General features: G+C 35.1%; 1 protein-coding gene across 4 annotated transcripts; it reads right to left on the reverse strand.

Moving 5' to 3' along the window:
• Positions 1 to 467: 467 nt before the first annotated feature.
• LOC120780158 lies at positions 468 to 23663 on the reverse strand. Of its 4 annotated transcripts, none has more exons than XM_040112436.1 (4): positions 23531 to 23663; positions 23180 to 23363; positions 876 to 1070; positions 468 to 786 (listed from the first exon to the last, which is right to left on the reverse strand). In XM_040112436.1, exons 3-4 carry the CDS (start codon positions 1068 to 1070, stop codon positions 652 to 654), a joined length of 330 nt encoding a protein of 109 aa, XP_039968370.1. In that variant the 5' UTR covers positions 23180 to 23363; positions 23531 to 23663; the 3' UTR covers positions 468 to 651. The 4 variants fall into 4 exon arrangements, with proteins under 4 accessions (XP_039968370.1, XP_039968369.1, XP_039968371.1 ...); XM_040112435.1 differs by having other exon boundaries at positions 23176 to 23363; XM_040112437.1 differs by lacking the exon at positions 23180 to 23363.

Consider the following 23663-nt stretch of genomic DNA (forward strand, 5'->3'; position numbering starts at 1 on the left):
TCGCCAAGGTGTCTTAAGCCTGCTGTAAACGCGTTTCACAAATCAACCATTCGAAAGCCCATTTTTTTGTTAGCACTTTGGTGGAAACTAAAAAAAAAATTAAAAAGAAAACAATAAAAACGCTTTGTAAAACACAGGTACATAAAGCCACAAACAATAATAATGGTAATAAATTAAACACCAAAATAAAAAGGCATTACCGCAAATAATTTGGATATAATTCTTTACATTAGTCAAGGCTCAACCATCCCATTTGCGAAGGCACAACCTAAAATAATAATGTATGTATATATATATATAAACATTCAATTAAAAAATAAAAATTTTTGAAAATTTCATGCTATTTATTTTTAAATTTATTTTCTTTTTTATTAATTTTAACTTTTTTTTATTTTATATGGTTATATAAATTTTTATGTAATATATGATTAATCGAAAACTAAAATTAGTAAGTACATCCTAAAATAAATATTATTTACAACTTAATCTAACTTAACAATAACGTAACTTTGTATATATGTATCTACCTTACTTTATTAGACTTAATTTTAAATTAATATTTATGTTGCTTATTTTTGGAAAAACTATTTGCAAAGCTATTCTAAATTTGGTATTATATATTTATTTTTATAAAATTCAACAAAAATTATATCAATGCACTTTAGTTTCAAAAGGCGCAAATTTTCCCCTACGATTGTAGTTAGCCATTAACTCGTCTGAAAATAACGAACGAAGGCCACCGTGCACACTACCTTTATGACCCTTTGCCTTTGCCAGTAGCCGCATCTGTATATGAAAAGAAAGAAATATTAATATAATCACAAAAAGTATATTCAATTTGCATTCAATATATTTGTCATTGCATCAATACTGACCTTCGCTTTTAACAGCGTTTCAACAGTCAGTAGTTGTTCTGCCGATGACATGGGAATTTTGGATGAAAGCTCCAAATACTCTTCATCCTCTATATTGCTGGTAATGCGGCCAAGGAACTTCTGAGTTGTAGCCGTCAGTACTTTGCATTCACGCAAATTTTTGCCTTCTGCCTGAACTTCAGTTTTTTCCGGCATCTGAAATAACAAAAACTTTTGAATACAGAAAGTAAAGAAAGGTTTGTAAAAGTAAAAATACATCTTCGGGAAGGATCTTTTCAATAGACGTTAACCGCAAATTAATTTGTTGGACGGCATCCTTAATGATCTTTTAGTTTTCGCGAAAGGACGTAATATCCTTTGACATGTCCAAAAATAAATAAATGTATATAATAATATAAATATTTAATTTCAAAACATTTATAGTGTATACCTTTGTGGTTGCATGACGATGCCTGGACAAGACATTAACCCTCATCGAGACCCTCGGGTCTGGCCAGGCAAATTTTGTTTTTAAATGTTATTTAAATATATTTAGAGTGTAGCAAACGACTTGCGCTTTCAGGTAGCTTCCTAGAATTTTATTGTCTATAGAATTCAGAAAAAAAATTTAAGGATATCGTATCGAAAAGGACGAAAAAAGGATCAGTGCTGCAAACCACGCCGAGAATTGAAACGGTTCGGTTCAGTGGTTCGAACCAGTTTTCAAGAACGTGTACCAGTGCAAAAACCGGTTCCTTAGGTTCCCTGAACCGCGGTTTCGGTTCGGTTCATTTGGTTCAATGAAATATTTGGAAGTATTAATTTTTTATATATAATTTTTTCATTGTTGTCCTTTAGTAGGCAATGAAATTCAATTTTTGCATGAATTATTTGTAATATTTTAATTCTTTTTTTACATTTTTCTTTTGTTGTCTTATAGTAGGTACTTATAATAAGAAAATATATAAATATAATAAAATTCAATGCTTACATCAGATATTTTTAGTATATGTAATTGTTTTTTATGTGTTTAAATTCAATAATAGAATGTCTTCCAATAAATCTTTATCAATACTTGCTCTCAAGTCGGATAATATAAATTTAAGGGTGGAAAACGATCTTTCCACTGATACCTGTGTTGCAGGTGCAGCAAGGACAATATTGGCTATAGCCTTTAATTCAATTTCAGAATGATTTTCCCACAATTTTAACACATTAGATGTTTTGGAAAGGCGTTTAACGTTTGCAAAACTATTTATAATGCCCTTTATTTTTTTGTCTGGTGACAATGCTCGCTTGTCTAACTGCTCGAGCACAGCATCAAATTCATCATAGGAACTTATTTTCGATTGGGGAGATTGGTCCACATTTTCATGGCAAATTATATTTTCCCTCAATGTGAAAACTTGCTGTATAAATATTTTTGCCAATTCTTTTTCGGAATCGCCAAGCAAAACCTGATATCTGGGGTCTAAGTAAACAGCCGCTAAAATGCAAGAATTATTTAATAATAATTCACCCCGCTTTTTCAATGCTGCAGCATATATAGCTCTTTAATGTCTTTAGAGCTCTCGCAACAAAAATCTTTAACCTCCAATAAACTCTTCAAAATATTGTAAGTAGATCCCCACCGAGTGACGCATTCTAACATAGGCTTACGTAATTTTTTTATTCGCAGCAAATTCAGCAATGTAGGTGTTCTTAATTTTTTGACTACTACCTTGGCCTTGCTTCGCACATCCTTAATATCCTTTAAAAAATCGGATACTGCCAGGTTCAAAGTGTGTGCGGCACATCGAATTACACTAACGGAGGAAGATTTTATAAAATCATTCTCGAGTTCTTCACACATTTGTTCATTTGGATCGACATTTTCGATCATATCTTGGTCATCGTTTACACAGTCAATATCTTTTTCATCCTCTTCACCTTCATTTCCAAGTAAATCATCCAAAATAAACTGAAATTATTTTTATACTCATTTATTACATGAGCATGTCGTTATTACTATCTGAATCTTCGAAAGCAACTTCGCTGCTATTTTCATCACTTGGCACTTTTGAGTTATCTATCTATCTATATCTATCTTCTATATAAATAAAAATGAATTGTTGATCGTTAGTCTGATTAAAAACTCGAGAACGGCTGGGCCGATTGAGCTGACTTTGGTTTTAAAATGTTTGTCGTAGTCCAGGGTAGGTCTAAACGGTGAGCAAATAAGGAAAAATTACGAGTAAGAAAGAGTAAAACGACAATTCCATTTTCCCATATAAAAAGTTGGCTACTTACTTTCTGTCAAACATTTGACGGTATTTGTACTCTCAGTTCCACTCGCTAAATTGAATAACGCATTAAAACAAGACTTTTGAATCGACAACATAATATCAACTTTGCTCATAACATCGTGTATTTAAATTTCAATTTCAAATTTCAAAATCTATATAAATAAAAATGAATTGTTGTTCGTTAGTCTGATTAAAACTCGAGAACGGCTGGGCCGATTGAGCTGACTTTGGTTTTAAAGTGTTTGTCGTAGTCCGGGGTAGGTCTAAACGGTGAGCAAATAAGGAAAAATCACGAGTAAGATAGAGTAAAACGACAATTCCATTTTCCCATATAAAAGTTGACCACTTACTTGCTGTCAAACATTTGACGGTATTTGTACTCTCAGTTCCACTCGAATTGAAGAACGCATTAAAACAAGACTTTTGAATCGACAACATAATATCAACTTTGCTCATAACATCGTGTATTTAAATTTCAATTTCAAATTTCAAAATATATAAATATAATTAATGTGTTGACATGTTTGATGGTGCCAACCTTACAGTGTTACCAACTCTCAAAAATACTTTTATTATAATAACGGGGCATCTCTGCCCGTGCAGACTCCACATTGCCCATTGCTTACTTGATATAGAATACTACATAGTTTGCCATATATGGTAAGCTAGAAGCTGTCTCTTCAGCAGTTTAACAGCGCAGTTTTCATTTATATGAAAATTTCGAAGAGACAACATATTCCATTTCCACATATGCCGACGGCATTATAATTTCGGTAATATGAAAATTAGAAGAGCGAGTTAAGACGGTTGTGTTATATTATAAAAATAAAGTACATTCTCCAAATAACATGTAATATTTAGTTTAATATTTTTAATTCATAGAAATATTATGGAAATTGGGTTGTGAAGTCTTAAACTTAATAAACTTATACAAGCATAAATCAAAATATCATTTCTCATTTTAAATTTATTATTTTAATTGGTATATAAAAGTTATGCCACAATTATTATATAGTAGTCCAAAAATATAAAGTCCTATTTTTCCCAGAAATACATTTGTAAAAAAAAGGATCTTTATCCTTTGTTATTATCTTTTTTTTCCAAAAATACATTTGTAAACAAAAGGATATTTATCCTTTTTTTATGTTCCACACAAAAGATTAAAGGAGTTCAAGAGCTCAAAACGTGCCCTACATCAGCTACCTACCCGACGGCATTTCGCAAATGATAAAATAAATTTTTCAAGAGCTCAAAGCATACGCTACATCATCTCGAACCTATGTACCTACCCTACGCTTTTGCGCAAATGATTATATCATGATAGCAAATGCCCACATACAGATTTGGCAATGGCAATAACGCCCTGTAATAAGTGTATCCGAACGTTCCGTTGTTTTGCCATCTCATGTAAAAAGCACGTGTATCCGAACGTTACATTGTTTTGTCCATAAATTTAGAGACTTTTTGCTGCGCTCCTACTTTAACATCCTTGGTTTTGTCATCTCATGTTAAAAAAAAGAAACATTTAATTGGAGAAATAAGAAAGTAATAAGTGTATCCGAACGTTCCATTGTTTTGTCATCTCATGTAAAAAGCACGTGTATCCGAACGTTACATTGTTTTGTATATACATTTAGAGACTTTTTGCTGCGCTCCTACTTGTGGTTGTGTCATCTCATGTTAAAAAAAATAAACAATTAATTGGAGAAATAAGAAAGTAATAAGTAAGTATTAAGTGTATCCGAACGTTCCATTGTTTTGCCATCTCATGTAAAAAGCACGTGTATCCGAACGTTACATTGTTTTGTCCATAAATTTAGAGACTTTTTGCTGCGCTCCTACTTTAACATCCTTGGTTTTGTCATCTCATGTTAAAAAAAAGAAACATTTAATTGGAGAAATATTGAAATACTGCTAAAAGTGATTTTCTTCTCGCTGCTTCCAATGCCGAGTAAATGTGCAACGAGCTTCTTTACGCTCCAACCGCACTAATGACCAGCGAGATGCTGATAATGATAACAGTCGTACAAGTATGGGAGAATTACGTTCAAGAGTAAATAACTATCAAGTGGATAGGGGGAGAATGGAACGAGTTCGTGCACATCGATCACAACAGCAGCGAGCACGGGATAACGAATTTAATCGATTCCGCAGACGCAATGCTCCTGTAAACCTCGAACGAGGAGCGTTTTCCTGCGATCCGGAATTTGATTATAGTGCCGACAAATCTGAGACGATTGGAGAAATGTCAATCATTTGTCAACATTGTAAAGCATTAAAGTACAGTAGTAAACCTGCAGGATTATGTTGTGCTGGTGGCAATGTACAATTGCCCCCAATTGGTTCCACCACCTGAACCGTTACACTCATTAGTTAATGGGATGGAAAGTGAGTCTAAACACTTCTTGGCTAACATCCAAAAATATAATAATTGCTTCCAAATGACATCGTTTGGTGCAACGCATATAGTACAAGACGGGTTCATGCCTACTTTCAAGGTAGTATACCATAATTGTTTTAGTGAAATTTAAATTGTATTTGTATCACAATTAATTTAACCAGTTCTTAAACAATTACAGATACAAGGACAAATTCATCACCTACTAAAGCAATGCTGCCAGTGCCAGATGCAGATAATAAATTTTTGCAAATTTATTTTATGGGCAATCAAGATGTGGAAGTTGATACACGTTGTGGTCATAATCCAACCGTCAAGCGAATCATTGTCCAACAACTGCAAACATATCTTCACGAGAATAATGAATTAGTGAAGATGTTCAAAATGGCACTGGATCGGATGCCATCAGACAGCCATAATATTGTAATAAGAGCCGACAAAACACCTGCTGGAGAGCATGCAAGGAGGTTTAATTCACCGACAATAGATGAAGTGGCTATTGTCGTTGTTGGAGAGAATTTGCAATCAAGAGATATTGCACTTCATCGCCGGAACAATGAATTGAAACGTGTATATGAAACGCATAGAGCTTATGATGCTTTACAATACCCATTAATTTTCTGGCAGGGAGAAGATGGGTACCATTTTAATATCAAAATGGTTAATCCAACAACAGGTAATTAGATTATACAAAATAAAATATTTTATATGTTCAATATATAAATGTATTTTTTTATCATATGTACTTCCAGGTGCTGATGCACACAAAAAAGTCAGTGCCATGAATTATTATGCATACAGACTCATGATCCGTGAAGGTGAAGTAAATCACATTTTGATGTATCAACGGCTCTTTCATCAGTATGCAGTGGACATGTACGTCAAAATTGAGACTGAAAGATTGACATACATCCGTCTTAACCAACAGCAGCTTCGATCTGAAGAGTACATTCATCTTCGCGATGCAATCAATGCTGACGGCAATGTAAATAATGTAGGAAGAATGACAATTTTAAGAACTGCTACACAACCAAACTTGATAGGCATGACATCACAGCCAGAGTTTACAAGCAAAAATTAAAATCTTTAATAAATTTCATTACAAAGCATCGTGTGTATGGCCAAGTACGTTGTTGGATGTACTCTGTTGAGTGGCAAAAGCGTGGTTTGCCACATGCTCATATATTAGTCTGGTTGGTTGACAAAATAAGGCCAGAAGAAATTGATTCCATTATTTCAGCAAAAATTCGTGATGAAACGGTTGACCCAAAATTGCATACGATAGTAACTAAACACATGATACATGGACCTTGCGGAGTTTTCAACAACAGCTCACCCTGTATGATCGACGGCAAGTGCTCCAAACGGTACCCGAGAAACTTGCTTGCTGAAACCATCTCGGGAATCGATGGTTACCCATTGTGACGGTGGACGATCTGCAGATGTCAAGATAAAAGGACAAGATTTTCATGTAGACAATCGTTGGATTGTGCCGTTCTCGCCCATATTGTCCAAAACTTTTGAAGCTCACATCAACGTGGAATTTTGTAACTCTGTAAAATCCATAAAGTACATATGTAAATATGTTAACAAAGGTAGCGCATTGGCCATGTTCGCAGTAACAAACACAAATGATGAAGTGTCTCACTATCAGATAGGTCGCTATGTAAGCAGCAATGAGGCCATTTGGCGCACATTTTCGTTTGCAATTCATGAAAGACATCCCACTGTATTGCATTTGGCAGTTCATTTAGAAAATGGACAACGAGTGTATTTCAACCCAAACAACGCTGTGGATAGAGCGGCACGTCTACCTGTGACCACATTGACAGGTTTCTTCTCAATTTGTGCAACTGATCAATTCGCTCGCACTTTGCTGTATGCTGATATGCCGCGCTACTACACATGGAACGCATCATCAAAGTCTTTTCAGCGTCGTAAACAAGGAACACCACTTGAAGGATATGAAAATGTATTTGCCACTGTTCAGATTTCTGAACAGTTCTTAACGGCTATAATTGTAAATGAGATATTTTTGTAAATCTGTGTAGAAACAGATATCATATTTCAAATATTTATATGCATTATCGCTAAAATATAAAAACATAGTCCTAAATATAAATATGTATGTACAAATACCCATTGCAATGCTACATGGTATGGGGTTGTTTTCAAGTGCACATGCACATTTGTATTCAATTACCTAAATACATATCCTAAGTCAATATGTTATCTTAAGCAAATATCTTTGTTTGTTAATTGTTGAGTGCATACGTATTGCATATAAATGCATACGTGCCTCATATAAATGTATGTATGTATCTCTATGCGTTTGTTTATGTATTTACTTTGTACTGCCTCAACACTGGCGAAGATAAGCCTGCTAAACTATTAAAGGATAAGAAAAACGTATGTATGCCGTTAGGAACATTTATGCTTAAGATATATGTACATACTTCCGTATGTACAGTAGATTAGTATTAAGATATGTGTATGCACTCTGCATGTGGTGCATACACAAATTAGGATAAGAAATTTTATAAATAAAGGAGCTCTGGGCAACCAGAGCTGAGTACAATTTTTATAACCGAACCCTTCGCGTTATTACTTAACAGCCACAGATGCTATAGGCCGTATATATACAGTCCATCCCTAATAACGATGAATGTTATTATCTTAGATGTTATTGGTGAATGTTCCTGAATGTTCTTTTAAACAATTGTTCTTTTCAACAATTGCGAACAGTTGATGGACATCTGTGTGCGACTTACCGTGAGGCGTGTCAATTATTACGGTTGCTTGAAAACAATTCGCATTGGGATGATACGCTCAAGGAATCCGTGATATCTTCGTCGCCGCATCAAATTCGCACACTGTTTGCGATTATAATATCGACATGTTTCCCCTCAAATCCGAATGATTTCTGGATGAAATATAGGGATGACATGTCTGAGGATGTGTTGCATCGCGGGCGTTGTGAAACTTTGAATCCTACATTGGAAATTACGGCAGAGATTTACAATGACACATTGATCATAATAGAAGATATGTGTTTGTTGATGGCAAATAAAGTATTGTCGTGTTTGGGCCTGACAGCACCCAATCGTGCTATGCAAGATGCATTAAACCATGAGTTGCAAAGAGAACTCCAGTACGATACTCAAGCTATAACCGAAGCAGTTCGCACAACTGTTCCGCAATTGAACGAAGAACAAAGGATTGCGTACGATCGTTTAACACAAGCTGTAAACAGTGGGTCTGGGGGGATTTACTTTCTTGATTCTCCTGGGGGTACTGGGAAAACGTTCCTAATTTCATTGCTATTAGCAAAGATCCGATCGCAAAATGAGGTAGCCCTAGCGTTGGCTTCAGCCGGAATAGCAGCAACTTTATTAGAAGGCGGACGAACTGCACATTCAGCCTTAAAATTACCATTAAACATGCATACCAACGAAACGCCACTTTGCAACATTGCCAAAAATAGCGCTATGGCGAAGACTCTCCATGTATGCAAATTGATAATTTGGGACGAATGCACAATGGCCCACAAGAGGTCGCTGGAGGCACTAGATAGGACGTTAAAAGATTTACGTGATAACCAAAACATTTTTGGTGGAGCTATGATACTGTTGTCAGGTGATTTTCGTCAGACTCTTCCAGTAATTCCTCGATCGACTGTTGCTGACGAAATATTGACACGGCCACAAACCAGGATGACGTAGTCAACTATCTTACAGAATTCTTAAATTCATTGGACTTGCCTGGACTACCACCATATAATTTGAAATTAAAAGTAGGGTCAGTTGTCATCATGCTGCGTAATATTAATCAACCTCGACTTTGCAATGGAACGAGATTGGTTGTGAAGAAACTCATGAATAACATCATCGAAGCTAAAATAATCAAAGGAAAATACAAAGGAGAGGATGTCTTAATCCCACGAATACCTATGATTCCATCGGATTTGCCATTTGATTTTAAGAGGTTGCAATTTCCCGTGCGTCTGGCGTTTGCGATGACCATAAATAAATCGCAAGGCCAATCGTTGCAAGTTTGCGGAATAAACTTAGAGTTTCCCTGTTTCGCACATGGACAATTATACGTTGCGTGTTCGCGTGTCGGAAAACCAACATCCTTATTTATTTACGCACCGCAAAAAAAAACTAAAAATATTGTCTACCAGAAAGCACCATATAAATTAACTGTATATGATCATAACTGTGTTGTATTTAATTTAAGCAAAGATTTGTTTATCATGTTCACAGTCCAGAAACGAGCACATCCAAGAAAATTTTAAATTTTTGTATATGAAGTGTATAAATATAAATAAATGATTTAATATGTATATAATATGTAATATGTATTAGTAACTCTTTATTTTCATCAACTTGGCCCCATCTACTTGGGAACCACTTGGCTCGCCAGGACATGATAATATGGTGGAAGTACTAGGCGACTCGGACAAATCTGATTCGATCAGAACATTATCAATGTTGAGCTGCTGGCTGTCTTCAATAACATCAATATCTACCAGAACATTCTTGATGTTGGGCTTTTGGCTGTCTTCAATAACTTGAATGTCCTGTATGTCTTCGGCCGATAAATTTAATTCACAGAATGTCTACTCAGATGATGAAGATGGCATTGTAGAAACGTGTTTTGGTTTAGATAGCAGCTTTTGCTTTAATATATTTTTTTGTACTTTTGCCCTGTTCACGCGTATTATTCGTTCTACATTCTTACCACACTTGGTACAAAATCTGAAGGTAACAGCGATTATGATGTAGCATTCGTCGCATCTTAATAATAATTTAATACAATCTGGACAGTTAATATTTTTTTTCTGCCGTTCCATCCACATTTTACAAAACGGACAATGCATTTTAAGGAAATGAGGGATATATAGCTTCACTATAACTATATTATAGTTGTTTGAATTCTTTATTTTCTCGATGACAGATGTAGTTCTTCTTCTTTTCCTAACCATGGCCATCGTCAAAAAAAAAACGACAGATGTAGTTTGATAGTTATAGTGTAAATATTTGTCAGCATTCACTCAAAAAAAATTGTCTATGGTAAAATTTCACTTGAAATGTTAACGTCTCTTTGCTGTGCATCTATACTATAATTCTTTAATATTCCTAAAAATCTAAAAGCAGCAAATTTCAATAAAATTAAAAAAGTATTGTGTCGTGTGTTTGTGACTTACTAAATATGCCTCCAATAATTAGGCGGTGCGAAGTTCGCCGGGTCAGCTAGTAATAGATAAAAATATCTCAAAGGCAGCTTTACAAAAGTTTTGCCAGCACTTATGGTATTTGACAGATGAAGTGTCTGTCTTGTCTCTATTTGACGATGACGTTGACCAAGAAACTAAAGTAAAGATAGTTGCTCACTTAACTAAAGGATATCCATCGGGCAACGGTAAACGCTACATACCATCGAAAGACGAACTTTGTGGTCCACTTTATGGTTAGTATGAGAGTCAATAGTTTTAGTTTTTATTTGTTTTATTTTATGTTAACTGTCGCATTTTATTTCAGAGAAAAACATCAATGACTTTGTTTCAATAAAATGCAAATCTTTATTCAATCGACTTAAAATAGTTGATGATAGCTTTCTTAATGAGTCGCCAACTACATGGCCAAATAATGCTTCGTTCCAATATGCTAAAAAGAAGGTTTACACACTGAGAGCAGTTAACGATACCGATGAAAGAGCGGTTAAGTTAATTCAAGACTTTCATGGCTTAATCACCGTCGACGAGGAACAAAAGCAATTTTTGTTACGTTGCGTTCAAGAACACAGGCAGATATATCCGGATTGTAAAAAGGAAACTTTGAAAATAAAATTTAGTAAATAATAATATATAGCTATTCACTGGGGGTGTTCTTTTACGTGGCGGGTCTCAAACCCAGCGCACAACCCTATGTGGGGGATGTTTCGCCCCTAGCCTAGAAATCCAACGCAGGATAACTCTTGCCAACAGGTGCTACTTCGGACTGAGTATTCAATTGAGAAGCAAAGTCCTCTCTCGACAAATAAAAACCAAACTCTATAAGTCACTCATAATTCCCGTCCTCCTATATGGTGCAGAGGCTTGGACGATGTCAACAACTGATGAGTCGACGTTGCGAGTTTTCGAGAGAAAAGTTCTGCGAAAGATTTATGGTCCTTTGCGCGTTGGCCACGGCGAATATCGCATTCGATGGAACGATGAGCTGTACGAGATATATGACGACATTGACATAGTTCAGCGAATTAAAAGACAGCGGCTACGCTGGCTAGGTCATGCTGTCCGAATGGACGGAAACACTCCAGCTCTGAAAGTATTCGACGCTGTACCCGCCGGGGGAAGCAGAGGAAGAGGAAGACCTGCACTCCGTTGGAAGGACCAGGTGGAGAAGGACCTGGCTACGCTTGGAATATCCAATTGACGCCACGTAGCGAAAAGAACAAACGACTGGCGCGCTGTTGTTAACTCGGCTATAATCGCGTAAGCGGTGTCTACGCCAATTAAGAAGAAGAAGAAATAATAATATAATGTTATTTATAAATACTCAATAAATATAAAATATATGTAAAACGGTGTATTATTGACTACAAAAATATTTAATCCGCAATCCCTACAAAGCTTCCATACTAACTTTCATATTTCAAGTTTAACGTCAAGTCGGCACGGTTTATCGTTATTCAATCGCAATAATATTTATTATTTGAGTTATTACGATCGCGGGTATGCGTAAGTAAATTCGAAAAAAAAAATTTCGCCCTTGTTGGCTGGGACACCCTAATGATCACCCAGGAGAGTGCTCAATCAAAGGTAGGAGGAGTTACGTCGCCGTCGTTGCAAGCCAGTTCGCTACCGACGTCGCCGTCACCAAACTTCCACATTGACTGGTCTGCATAAATGCAACAAAAGCATAAATGCAACCAAAGCATATTTAAACACGAGTAACACAATACTTACCTACGGTGGTCATGTTACGAAAATTGCAATAATGCTCTACATTATTAAATGCCAACTAAACAAATTTTGTAAATGAAAAATTAGACTAAGAAATTTCATTTTTTTTCAATAAAAGTTTAGAAATAATTTGGATACTGAAGTGTACGGTTGTTTTAATCACATTTCTCATTTCTCACACGCGGCTGGAAAAAATGTCGCACTAATTAAGAATAGTTTTTAATAATTCTTTAAAAAATGTATTTCTCTTGGATTCCTCCAAGGTTTCTTTATTCAAATATATGTATATAAGTTTACACCATGAACAATAATATACTACCGGCTATGCCTAAGATTATATTCGAACTAAGGACAAGTGTTGTATGCGCGTCACTCTTTTATAGCAGTGCAATCAACTCGTGTCGGCTTCCGATTGGCTATGCTTGTTGCTGTTGGTCACGTGGTGGCTGTACATTCTTGTACGATGGAGCCCCTCCATGTGTTGATCACGTTGCACATACGTGATGTGGTATTGGCTTGTTGTTGTTGGGCACGTGGTGGCTGTACATTCTTGTACGATGATGCCCCTCCATGTGTTGATCACGTTGCACATTCTTGTATAATGATGCCCCTCCATGTGTTTGTGTGCTTTGTTGGTGGTCTGCTGTTGCTATGTTGTATATATGTGTAGTTGTAGGTAATATGAGTCATACGTGTATGGCTGGTTGTTAACTCCCCCCTCCTCCGGTGAAAAGATCTCCTGGGGGCTTACTCTGTAAAGCGATGCGAAAGACAATGCGATTCGAAAGCCCAATGCGATGCGATAGGCAATTGATTCTCTGTATTGCTTACGCATCACTAACAATGTTGTTCACCTTTGCTTTTTTTTCTTTTTATGTAATAGTTGGCATTCTTGGTAGTTGCCATTACTTCCAAAAATGTCAAAGTATAAACGAGCAAAATAAAGAAAATAATAATAATTTAAAACAAATATGATAAATGCTCGTAACTCAACTTAATTAAAACGAACGAATTAATAAATCCAGTCTTTTATTTCATTGTAATAACGAAAATTAAATTTAAATAATTACAGATTAAATTTGTAGTTTTTAATTCTGTTTCTCGCAGTTATATAGTTATTTAACTTACATTTTCCAGTTTCTCAATTTTTGTTCATCAATATTTTGTTTATATAGAAATTTTTCCTTTTCAAAGGTTAGTCTCCGTTTTTCTAATTTATTTCTTTTTTCAATGTTTTAAAAATGTTTTTTATATTAAAATTTATATCGTTTAACACTTTAATCGAGTTATTGTGGAATATAATTTGGTTTTCGACTTGCTGTTCAAGCAGAGTCTGCTGCTTTTTGCGCGGTGGGTACGTCACATTTGAACAATGTGGTAGTTCATTTTCTTGTGTATTAAGAGGAGTCTGCTGTTTTTTATGAGGTGTGCATGCCACTTTGGAACATTGTGGTAGTTCCCTGTTTTGTGTATTTGGTTCGGTAGGGTCTGCATTTACTCCGACATGCTGCTTGTAGCTGCACCGAATGACAAGCTACCACTCATTCCATTTATTGATTCCTCTATTGACAATAACTCACTCACTTGTTGCTCTAACTGTGATAAGGGTATGAAAAGTGAGGGACCACCTCCAGTTCCCGAAATATTATTTTTGTTTCGTCGCATTTTTGCCTTTAAGTGAATCTTATAGTCTGCCCAAACCTTTAATTGATTACATTTAATCACATTTATAATTTATCTGTGCAATTATTGGAATTACCTTTTTCCACCCGCAATGTCGCGCAATGGTGGCCCAGCTGCGTTTAAATGGGAAACTAAATTTTTCCATAAATTATTGGAGGTACTTTTGGCGTCTGGTGTTTTTAGTGATCCTTTCGATAAATCGGGATGCGCCTTCATGAAATCCACGAGAATTTCAAATTGCTTTGGTTGAGTTTGTTGTTTTATTTTCGGTGCTTCCTGTAAATTTGTGCAAAATAGTTCATATGCACGGCGTTATATATTTTAGTAGCAATTAAAACAACTAATTTATATTTGAAACTTACATTTTCAAGCAATGCGACTTCTTTATACTTGTAGCACAAAAATTACGAATATAACGCATGTTTGACAATTGCTTTAGCAAAGCAGAGTACCGCTAATGCGAAAGGGAAAAACTGAATGCGAAAGGGAAAAACTAAATTCGAAAATTTCAAAATTTACTGCGATTGCCGAATTACAGAGTACCAAAATTGAAGATGCGAACATTTTCATATTCGTATCGCATTACAGAGTAACCCCCTCTTTTTATACGCTAGTTGTGGCGTCTTTTTTGATAAGATGTTCCATACCTTGTTGTTTTAGTATTTCTTCGTATTGCTTCTGCTGTCTTTCTTGAAGTTTGAGTGTTTTACATTTCATAATTGCATAATATAACTTAAATCCTAGATATAACATTATTCCTAATACAATAATTACTGCTATTGTTATTAGAATGTTTCTTATTGGGTGTTCTTCATAAGGAATTAATAACTTATGAAATTTCTGTATATTATTAAATTCATATTTAGTATCTGTTACTAAAGTTTCTAAGATTTCAATATTTTCTTGTCCTTGTGCTAGGATATATTGTTTTATTTCTTCATTTTGATAATGAAATATTTTATTATTAATTTTTGTTTCATTTGTAAATTGTATCAAGTATGTTCCCTCGTAAGTTTCGTTATTTACTCGATTTATTCCACCAATTAGTACACTAACTTCACTGATTTCTTTAATTTCTTCGTTATTTTCTTCTACCGTTTTACATTGAGCTTGTAAATTTGATAATATAGGGATTGTACAGTTATTAATTTTGTTTTCTTTACATATATATTTGGATAAAATATTTTTACATTTGTCGATTCTTTTGATTCCACTTGCACATCTAGATATTTTATTGTCTAAAACTAATTTTCCATGTTTATATGATATAGGTGTTACATCGAATGTCTCGCATTTTTCTTTTATAATTGGGTATTTATATACTACAATAAATGTGTCATTAATTCTACATACATGTATATCGGAATATTCCATAATATTGATTACCGGAATTTCTGTATTTTCTGATTTAATTATTTTTTCAATATCATTAATATTTATTGAAGGTGAATAAAAGTTTTTATTTCTTGCGAAATTAATTGTTAGAGCTAAGTCTTCTAATTCTTTGTGAATTTCCTGCAACATTGTGTGTTGGGTAATTGTTTTATAGTTGAATGTTTCTAACAGTTTCTCAAAATGGGTGTTGATCAATCTTTGTTTGTTATTATTTCCTATAATGTCGTTAATTTTTTTTAATGTCTACCATGTCGTAATGGTCTGGTACTCCTGTAACAAAGCTAAAAGCTGATCCTAAAAAATTTAAACTTCTAGGCTTTCTCCTGATTAAAAGTTGGTTTTTTAGTATATCAATTCTATTAATTAATGCAGTTTCCTTTGCTAATTCTGCAGTGCTTTGCATTGAGTCATAAAGTGAGTCGTAGTATGATATGATTTTGGTTAAATTAATCATGTGGAATAGGTAATCTGAATTTTCGTAGATGTAACTGGGATACGTTTCTGTTAGCAAGTATTTTTTATTTTGCACATTGGTCACTTGTAGCGCTCTTCTTCCTTTAGGAGGATCATTATTACAATCGTGCGATACATTTCTAATGTTGTCTTTGTGTATTATTTTATTCTTTGTAGTTAACACTGTATTTTCATTGTCTTCTTTAACGATGTGATTAATGTATCTTTTATTATATTTTCCACGTCTACTAGTTTTGTCGTAAATTGTTTGTCCCGGTTTAAATTCTTTTAGAGTTCTTTTCTTGTTTTGGTATTCCAGCATTTGTTGCTGTTTTTGTTCAATATTATTTTTCACTGTTTCACTAGTATCCTTGTTGAAAAGAAGATCGACTGGCTTCCTTTGTGTCACTAAGTGTATGGTTTGGTTATATTCCTTGATGGCGGGAAAGATTTGTTCTTCCGTCGTAGATTTTTTATCCTGGGCTAAAGTGCGAGCTATCTCTAGAATGGTAGAGTGTAACCATTCAACTTGCGCGTTGGACATTGAATGATTATTTGCCATACGCGTGTGCTTTATTTGTAGTTCGTTTAGCATAGCTGGCGTACCAATACCAATGAATATGTTTTCGTTATCTGTCATCACTTCGGTACAGTTCGGAAATACTTGGCATAATATTTCTTCGAATATTTCGTGAAAATGTCTTTTTGTATCAAGTTTACGAAAATATGCATATTTCGTATGTCTATCAATACATGACAAGAAATTTCTGCCGTTTATGTAGAATATATCTGCTTGTATAGATGTACCTGGTGCCTGCGGTGGTGGTGTTTTACCTAACAATTGTTTTACTGGATGTCTTTCGTATTTGTTCTCTGTACAGTTAGTGCAATTCTTTACTACGTTTTCTGTATCTTTCTTGAGTGTTGGCCTATAGCATGTTTCTAATATCTCTTTATAGTTATTGAACGCGTTTCTATGTGCTCTTTTGTGCGTAAAGTCTAAAATGTTCTCTCTATTTATTTGTTCAGTGATGTCATGCAGTTTAGTTTGTGTGAATACTTTGAAGTAGGTGGAAAATATGTTAGCTATTTTTTCTTTTATGTTATGCCACGTTTCTAGGTTTGTGTGAAACGCTGTCACTATTTTTGGTTTCATTATTTGTTTTAACGTTTGTATCATATATTCTTCGGTATTATATTTTATTTCAAAGCGCTGGTGTCACGGAAATATGGTTGTCGCGGTTTTTTCATTTACCTGTGCTGGTGTTAAAATTATTTGTGTTCTAAAAAAATTTAATGGTTTCGCTACCATTTTTATGTTTCGTAATGCTGGAGATTCTGCTGAGTGAATTGACGTGTCGGACATTGTGTTACTTGGCGCGATAATGGACAGCTACCACGTTCTCGTGTCCTGGTTTATACTTTAGTTTCGCGCCGTATTCCTCTATTAGATTTTTCCATCTCTTTAGTTTAATATTCGGATTTTTTTCCGATATTGAAAATTAGAAATTAGGGATTGTTGATCTGTATAGATGGTTTAGTCTGCTATACCGTATAAATCGTTCCTTAATTTTTGTAATGCCCAAATTATGGCTAACATCTCCTTTTCGTTAGTGGAGTAATTTTGCTCAGTTGTCGTTAATGTTCTATATATAAAAGATATTGGTTTTTTTCCCTGGCTCAGTACTGCTCCTATTGCATAGTTACTGGCATCTGTAGTTAAATCAAATCCTTTCTCAAAGTCAGGTTGATAAAGTTCTATTTTTTCCTCTAATTTATTTTTTATTTCTTTAATTGCTCCTAGTGCTTCTTTGTCTAAGTTAATTTTCACTTTTGTGCTTTTATTTTTCGATATACCACCGTTTTCTCCCTTTAAGTAAATCGTTAATGGCTTGCATATATGTGCGAAGTTCTTCACGATTTTCCTGTAGTAGGAGGCTAATCCTAAAAATGACCTTAATTCTTTTAGTGTCTCCGGTGTTTTAAACCTATATATAGCGTCTATTTTCCCTGGGTCTACTGTAATCCTTCCGTTATTTATTATGTGTTCCAGAAATTCGGTTTTAGTTTGGAAAAAATTTGATTTTTCCTCCAAGATTTTCATATTGGCTGCAAGTAGCGTATGCACAATATTTTTGATGTCTTTAATATGTTGCTCTGGGTCAGCAGAGTAAATTAGAACATCGTCGATATAGACATATGCACATTTTCCAATAAATGGTCTCAGAATATCGTCCACACATCTCTGAAATGTAGCTGGAGCGTTCTTTAGGCCGAATGGTAGGCGAAGGAACTCATATTTTGCCCCATTGACTGAAAATGCAGTCTTTTCCCTATATTCTGGTTTGATCATAATTTGATGAAAGCCAGATTCTAAATCTAAAGTTGTAAAGTATCTTGCTTTACCTAAGTTTTGTAATGTCATAGTTATATCTGGAATAGGGTATCTGTCCGCTATGGTTTGTTTATTTAATTTTTGAAAATCTATAACCATACGTTTTTTTGGTTTTCCTTCTTCATCTATGCCCTTTTTTGATACCGTCCATATCGGTGAGTTATATGGGCTTTTACTTTCTTTAATTATTTCGTTTTTTTAAAGTTTCTGTATTTCCTTTTCGACAAACTCCTGATCTGCATATGGATATGGATATTGTCGCACCCAAACAGGTTCTTTGGATTCAGTCCTAATCTCTGCTTGTATTGTGGTGGTGAAAGGTAACAGTTCATTATTGTAATTATTCTCCATTAGTTCTTTGATTTCTTTCTCATATTTTTTATCTAGTATAGAGTAATTTATTTGTTCCATACCTACTTCAGTAGTTTTTTCAAATGTTACTGACTAATCTAATAAATCTATTTTTGCTTTCATTTTTCTTAACGCGTCCTCTCCTAGTATTCTTCTGTTTCGTAAAAATCTATGTCAAACCCTACAAGATTGATTTCCCTCTTGTGAGTAACTGTTGATGTTCCATGCAATGTATTGAATATAATGGATTTTGTTAATTTAATTCTTTCCGCAAAGCGATAACTTTTATTCACGTAACTACTGGTCGCACCTGAATCTATTAAAATATGCACGAATCTTCCATCTGGTGCAGTACGTCTAAGCGTTGGAAGACCGTGGTATCTTATCAAAAAATGTTTTTGTACCTTACGACTATTATTTTCATAACTTACGCTAGGCGCTTCGTTGTAGAGTGATTCTGCATCATTTTCCTGTGCGTCGTTTATATGGTTCACGCGTAATGTTTTCCTTTGGTGTGCATTAGAGGTTTCGTCTCTATCCCGTTTAAACTGATTACCAACTCTTTGCATTGCTGTTCTGAATCGGTTTAGTGTCTGCATTGGTTCCTGTTGTATGTGTTGCGGTGCAGGATTATACGGTTGTCTTCTGAATCTTGTAGATGAAGGATCTATCTCCATAGGTTCTACTGATTGCATTACTTGTTGAGGTTGCATATAGTTTGGCTGGAATCTTTGTTGGTTTTGTGGGTTTTGCCACTGCTGTTGATTACGTTGTTGCACCCTGGGTATGTACTCTAGTTGATGGTGATGTGAATCGTGTTGCATAGTTCTGGCTATGCCGTAGGCTTCCATCAGGTTTGTACAGCTTCTGGAGTACAGCGCATTTTTTGTGGCTGAGCTCCTTAGTCCTGCGATAAAGGTTCTTACTGCTTTCATCTGGACTTCCTTGGATAGAGCACTGATCACATATTCGTTTTTATGTGTCATCTCTATTTTGGACAAAACTACATTAAGTGCCTGATTTAGCTGGTAGTAGTATATGTGTAGAGGCTTCTCTGCTTGCCTGATTCTCATCATTACTTCCTCGAGGACATAGAGTGGACGTTGGTCGGCGTAAGAATCGTCCAAACGATCTATGATCTCCTCAAAATTTAGTTTGGTATTATTGTTGATGAGGATTTGTGCAGCTCGTCCCGTAACCTTTCCTCTAAGCAAGATTAGGGCTTCTGTATAGATATTCTAGCCGCGGAATATCTTCACATCATTCATTAATGTCACTGCTAGCTTTCTCCAGTTCTTGTATTCGTGATAATCTCCGCTACATTTCGTTAGGGCTGATTTAAAGAGTCCAAAGTCGACTTCCTTGGGATCTGTGTACGTACAGACTTCGTCCTGTGCCTCGATTACTGGTGTTGTACCAATTTGGGTTTCGGCGAATTTCCTCTGCAAATCAAGTACTATCGCTTGGAGTGCTTGGATCTCTGCTGCTTATTGTGCCATTTTATTTTATTGTTTTTTGTTTTTAATTTATAAACCGTTTTGAAATAAACTCGAATTTTATTTCTGAATTCACTGTTATTTCTTTGTCGCGAAGGATTTTTTACCGAATCCTTCTTTTGACCGGCCCCTGCTCGGGCGCCAATTAAGAATAGTTTTTAATTATTCTTTAAAAAATGTATTTCTCTTGGATTCCTCCAAGGTTTCTTTATTCAAATATATGTATAAAAGTTTACACCATGAACAATAATATACTACCGGCTATGCCTAAGATTATATTCGAACTAAGGACAAGTGTTGTATGTGCGTCACTCTTTTATAGCATTGCAGTCAACTCGTGTCGGCTTCCGATTGGCTAATTCCGGTGGCGTGGCATCTTGGGTAATATTATGCTTGTTGCTGTTGGTCACGTGGTGGCTGTACAATCTTGTACGATGATGCCCCTCCATGTGTTGATCACGTTGCACATGCGTGATGTGGTATTGGCTTGTGGGCACGTGGTGGCTGTACATTCTTGTACGATGATGCCCCTCCATGTGTTGATCACGTAGCACATGCGTGATTTGGTATTGGCTTGTTGTTGTTGGGCACGTGGTGGCTGTACATTCTTGTATAATGATGCCCCTCCATGTGTTTGTGTGCTTTGTTGTGGTCTGTTGTTGCTATGTTGCATATATGCGTAGTTGTAGGTAATATGAGACATACGTGTATGGCTGGGTGTTAAGTCACTCCCCTATGGTGAGTGAAAGCCTTTCTTCCACCTTCCTTGTACTTATGAGCAAGGGTTCCGTTTTCTGCTCAGCCACTCTAAACTCTTTGATGTAAACGATTGGCGCAGACCATTTATGGAACCATTGCATTTGAGCTGGAGGTCAGCTAGATGTTTAGATACTACTACTACTATGAAGTCATCCGTATATGCCAGTGGTTCCCAAACTTATTTTGTCTACCGCCCACTTTGAGAATAAATATTTTTTTAGCGCCCCCATTTTTTCACCTATTTAAAAACCGCTATAACTTCAAATAAATTATTGTGAGCTACCGTGGCTCAAACGCATAATCGGACAGTGGTTTTTTATACGAAAGTTTATTTTAGTTGAAAGAAAAAAGCCAGAAAAAAGAACAACAATGATTCAATTTTAATGGTGAGTATTCTCCAATCTCTCATTTTTCATACAACAAAAAAAAACAACAAGTATAAATTCATTTATACAAAACAAATTTAACAAAAGCAAAATAAATCAGAATTCTTAAGCACAAGCAAATAATCGGACACTAAACAATAGTGTCATAATAGTGCAAACGAAGCAACCAAAAAAATGCTCAATATGAGGTTTAGTATTTTGTGGAGTATCCTTTAGAGTCAATTACAGCTTGCAGTCTTCTGGGCATAGAATTGACCAAGTTTTTACAAACTTCTGGCTCAATTGAATACCAAGCCTCTAAAAGTCCTTCTTTTAACTCATCTAGAGTTTTGAATTTGCTTTTGTACACTCTTCTGGTCAGTTCCTTCCAAAGATGTTCAATGACATTTAGGTCTGGACTTTGGGCAGGTGTTTGGAGCAGCTTGGGGCAGTGGTGGATCAACCACATCTGTGCAACGTTCGATTTGTGCTTCGGATCATTATCTTAGTAAAATGCAAAGTTTTCCAAAATACCAAGCTTCTCCGCACTCTGCTTCAAATTTTCTTCCAAAATGTTGAGGTATCCAAATCTGTCCATTTTTCCATCCACGAAACACAAATTGCCTACACCAGCACTTGACATACAGTCCCAAACCATGACTGAACCTCCTCCATGTTTAACTGTACCCATAGTATTTTTAATAGCAAATTCTCTTTCGCCAAACATAAGACTTGCCGTCAGATCCGTGTAAATTAAATTTACTCTCATCTGTATAAAGAACCTATAATTTGTATAATATAATTTTGTTTTTGTAATATTTAACTGTCAAATATGATAACTGTTGTCAATGCAACGGCATTTTTTTTGTTGCTTCTTTTGCACTATTATGACAATATTGTTTAGTGTCCGATTATTTGTTTGTGCTTAAGAATTCTGATTTATTTTGCTTTTGTAAAATTTGTTTTGTAAAAATGAATTTATTCTTGTTGTTTTTTTTTTGTTGTATGAAAAATGAGAGATTGGAGAATACTCACCATAAAAATTTAATCATTGTTGTTCTTTTTTTCTGGCTTTTTTTCTTTCAACTAAAATAAACTTTCGTATAAAAAAACACTGTCCGATTATGCGTTTGAGCCACTTTTTTTTCACCACCATTTTTTCACCTATTTAAAAACCACTATAACTTCAAATTAATTATTGTAACCTATATATGTATATTAACGGAGAATTCTAAACGAAAATTTTACTATAACCAGCAACTTGAAACCTAAGCGCAGTAGGTGACATACATATGTACAACGGCGATGTTTTTAGACATAGAAGACACAAAGGCGAGGATGGGTTTGTGGGATTTTCAATGAATCCGAATTTAATGTATTCCGCACAGTAATGCCGAGAAATACGTTTAACTTCGCGAATAGTGTAAAGGAGGCGTAAGTAATGCTCATCTATAGCGCTCAAAATTACATTGTTTATATAGGAATCCTTAAGCACAATTATTATATAGTAGTCCAAAAATATGAATTCTTATTTTTCCTAGAAATACATTTGTAAAAAAAGGATCTTTCTCCTTTTCGTATTATCTTATTTTTCCCAGAAATACATTTGTAAGAAAGGATAAAGATTCTTTTTTTTATTTTCCACATAAAAGATTTAAGGTGTTCAAAAGCTCAAAACGTGCGCAACATCAGCTACCTACCCGACGTCATTTCGCAAGTGATAAAATTAATTATTCAAGAGCTCAAAGCATTCGCTACATCAGCTCGAACCTACCTACCACGGAAGAGGAGGAGTAAGGTCACTATCAGCTGATGTTATGTAAACAAAGGCACAGCTGAGAGGTGCCACTGTAGAAACGTCAAGTGTAGTCCGGGGTTGAGTTTCTATTGGAATCCAAGATGGCCGACTTTTAATCAAGATGGCTGACTTTTGACCGGAAAATGGTTGTATTGCGTTATTTTCTTAAAATGTATGGAAAAGTTGTCCCAAAAATATTGGTTATATATAAAAGTTTAATATATTTTCTAAAGAAAATCGTTTTATTTTAATATATATTCTTAAAGATGAGAACAATATGAGCAAATACATGAAAAATTAAGTTTTTAATTTGAGCCTCTTTTTAACTTACCACAGTAATAAATGTTCACCGCAGAAAAATGTTACGAACAAATAAGCAACCATGCCGAATAGTGGGGTCCAGATTATGCTCATTCACAGCCATATTTACATTTTTGCCATCGTAACGAAGGTTTTTGCAAGAC

Source organism: Bactrocera tryoni, unplaced genomic scaffold, assembly GCF_016617805.1.
Source record: "Bactrocera tryoni isolate S06 unplaced genomic scaffold, CSIRO_BtryS06_freeze2 scaffold_192, whole genome shotgun sequence".
Lineage (NCBI taxonomy): Eukaryota > Metazoa > Arthropoda > Insecta > Diptera > Tephritidae > Bactrocera > Bactrocera tryoni.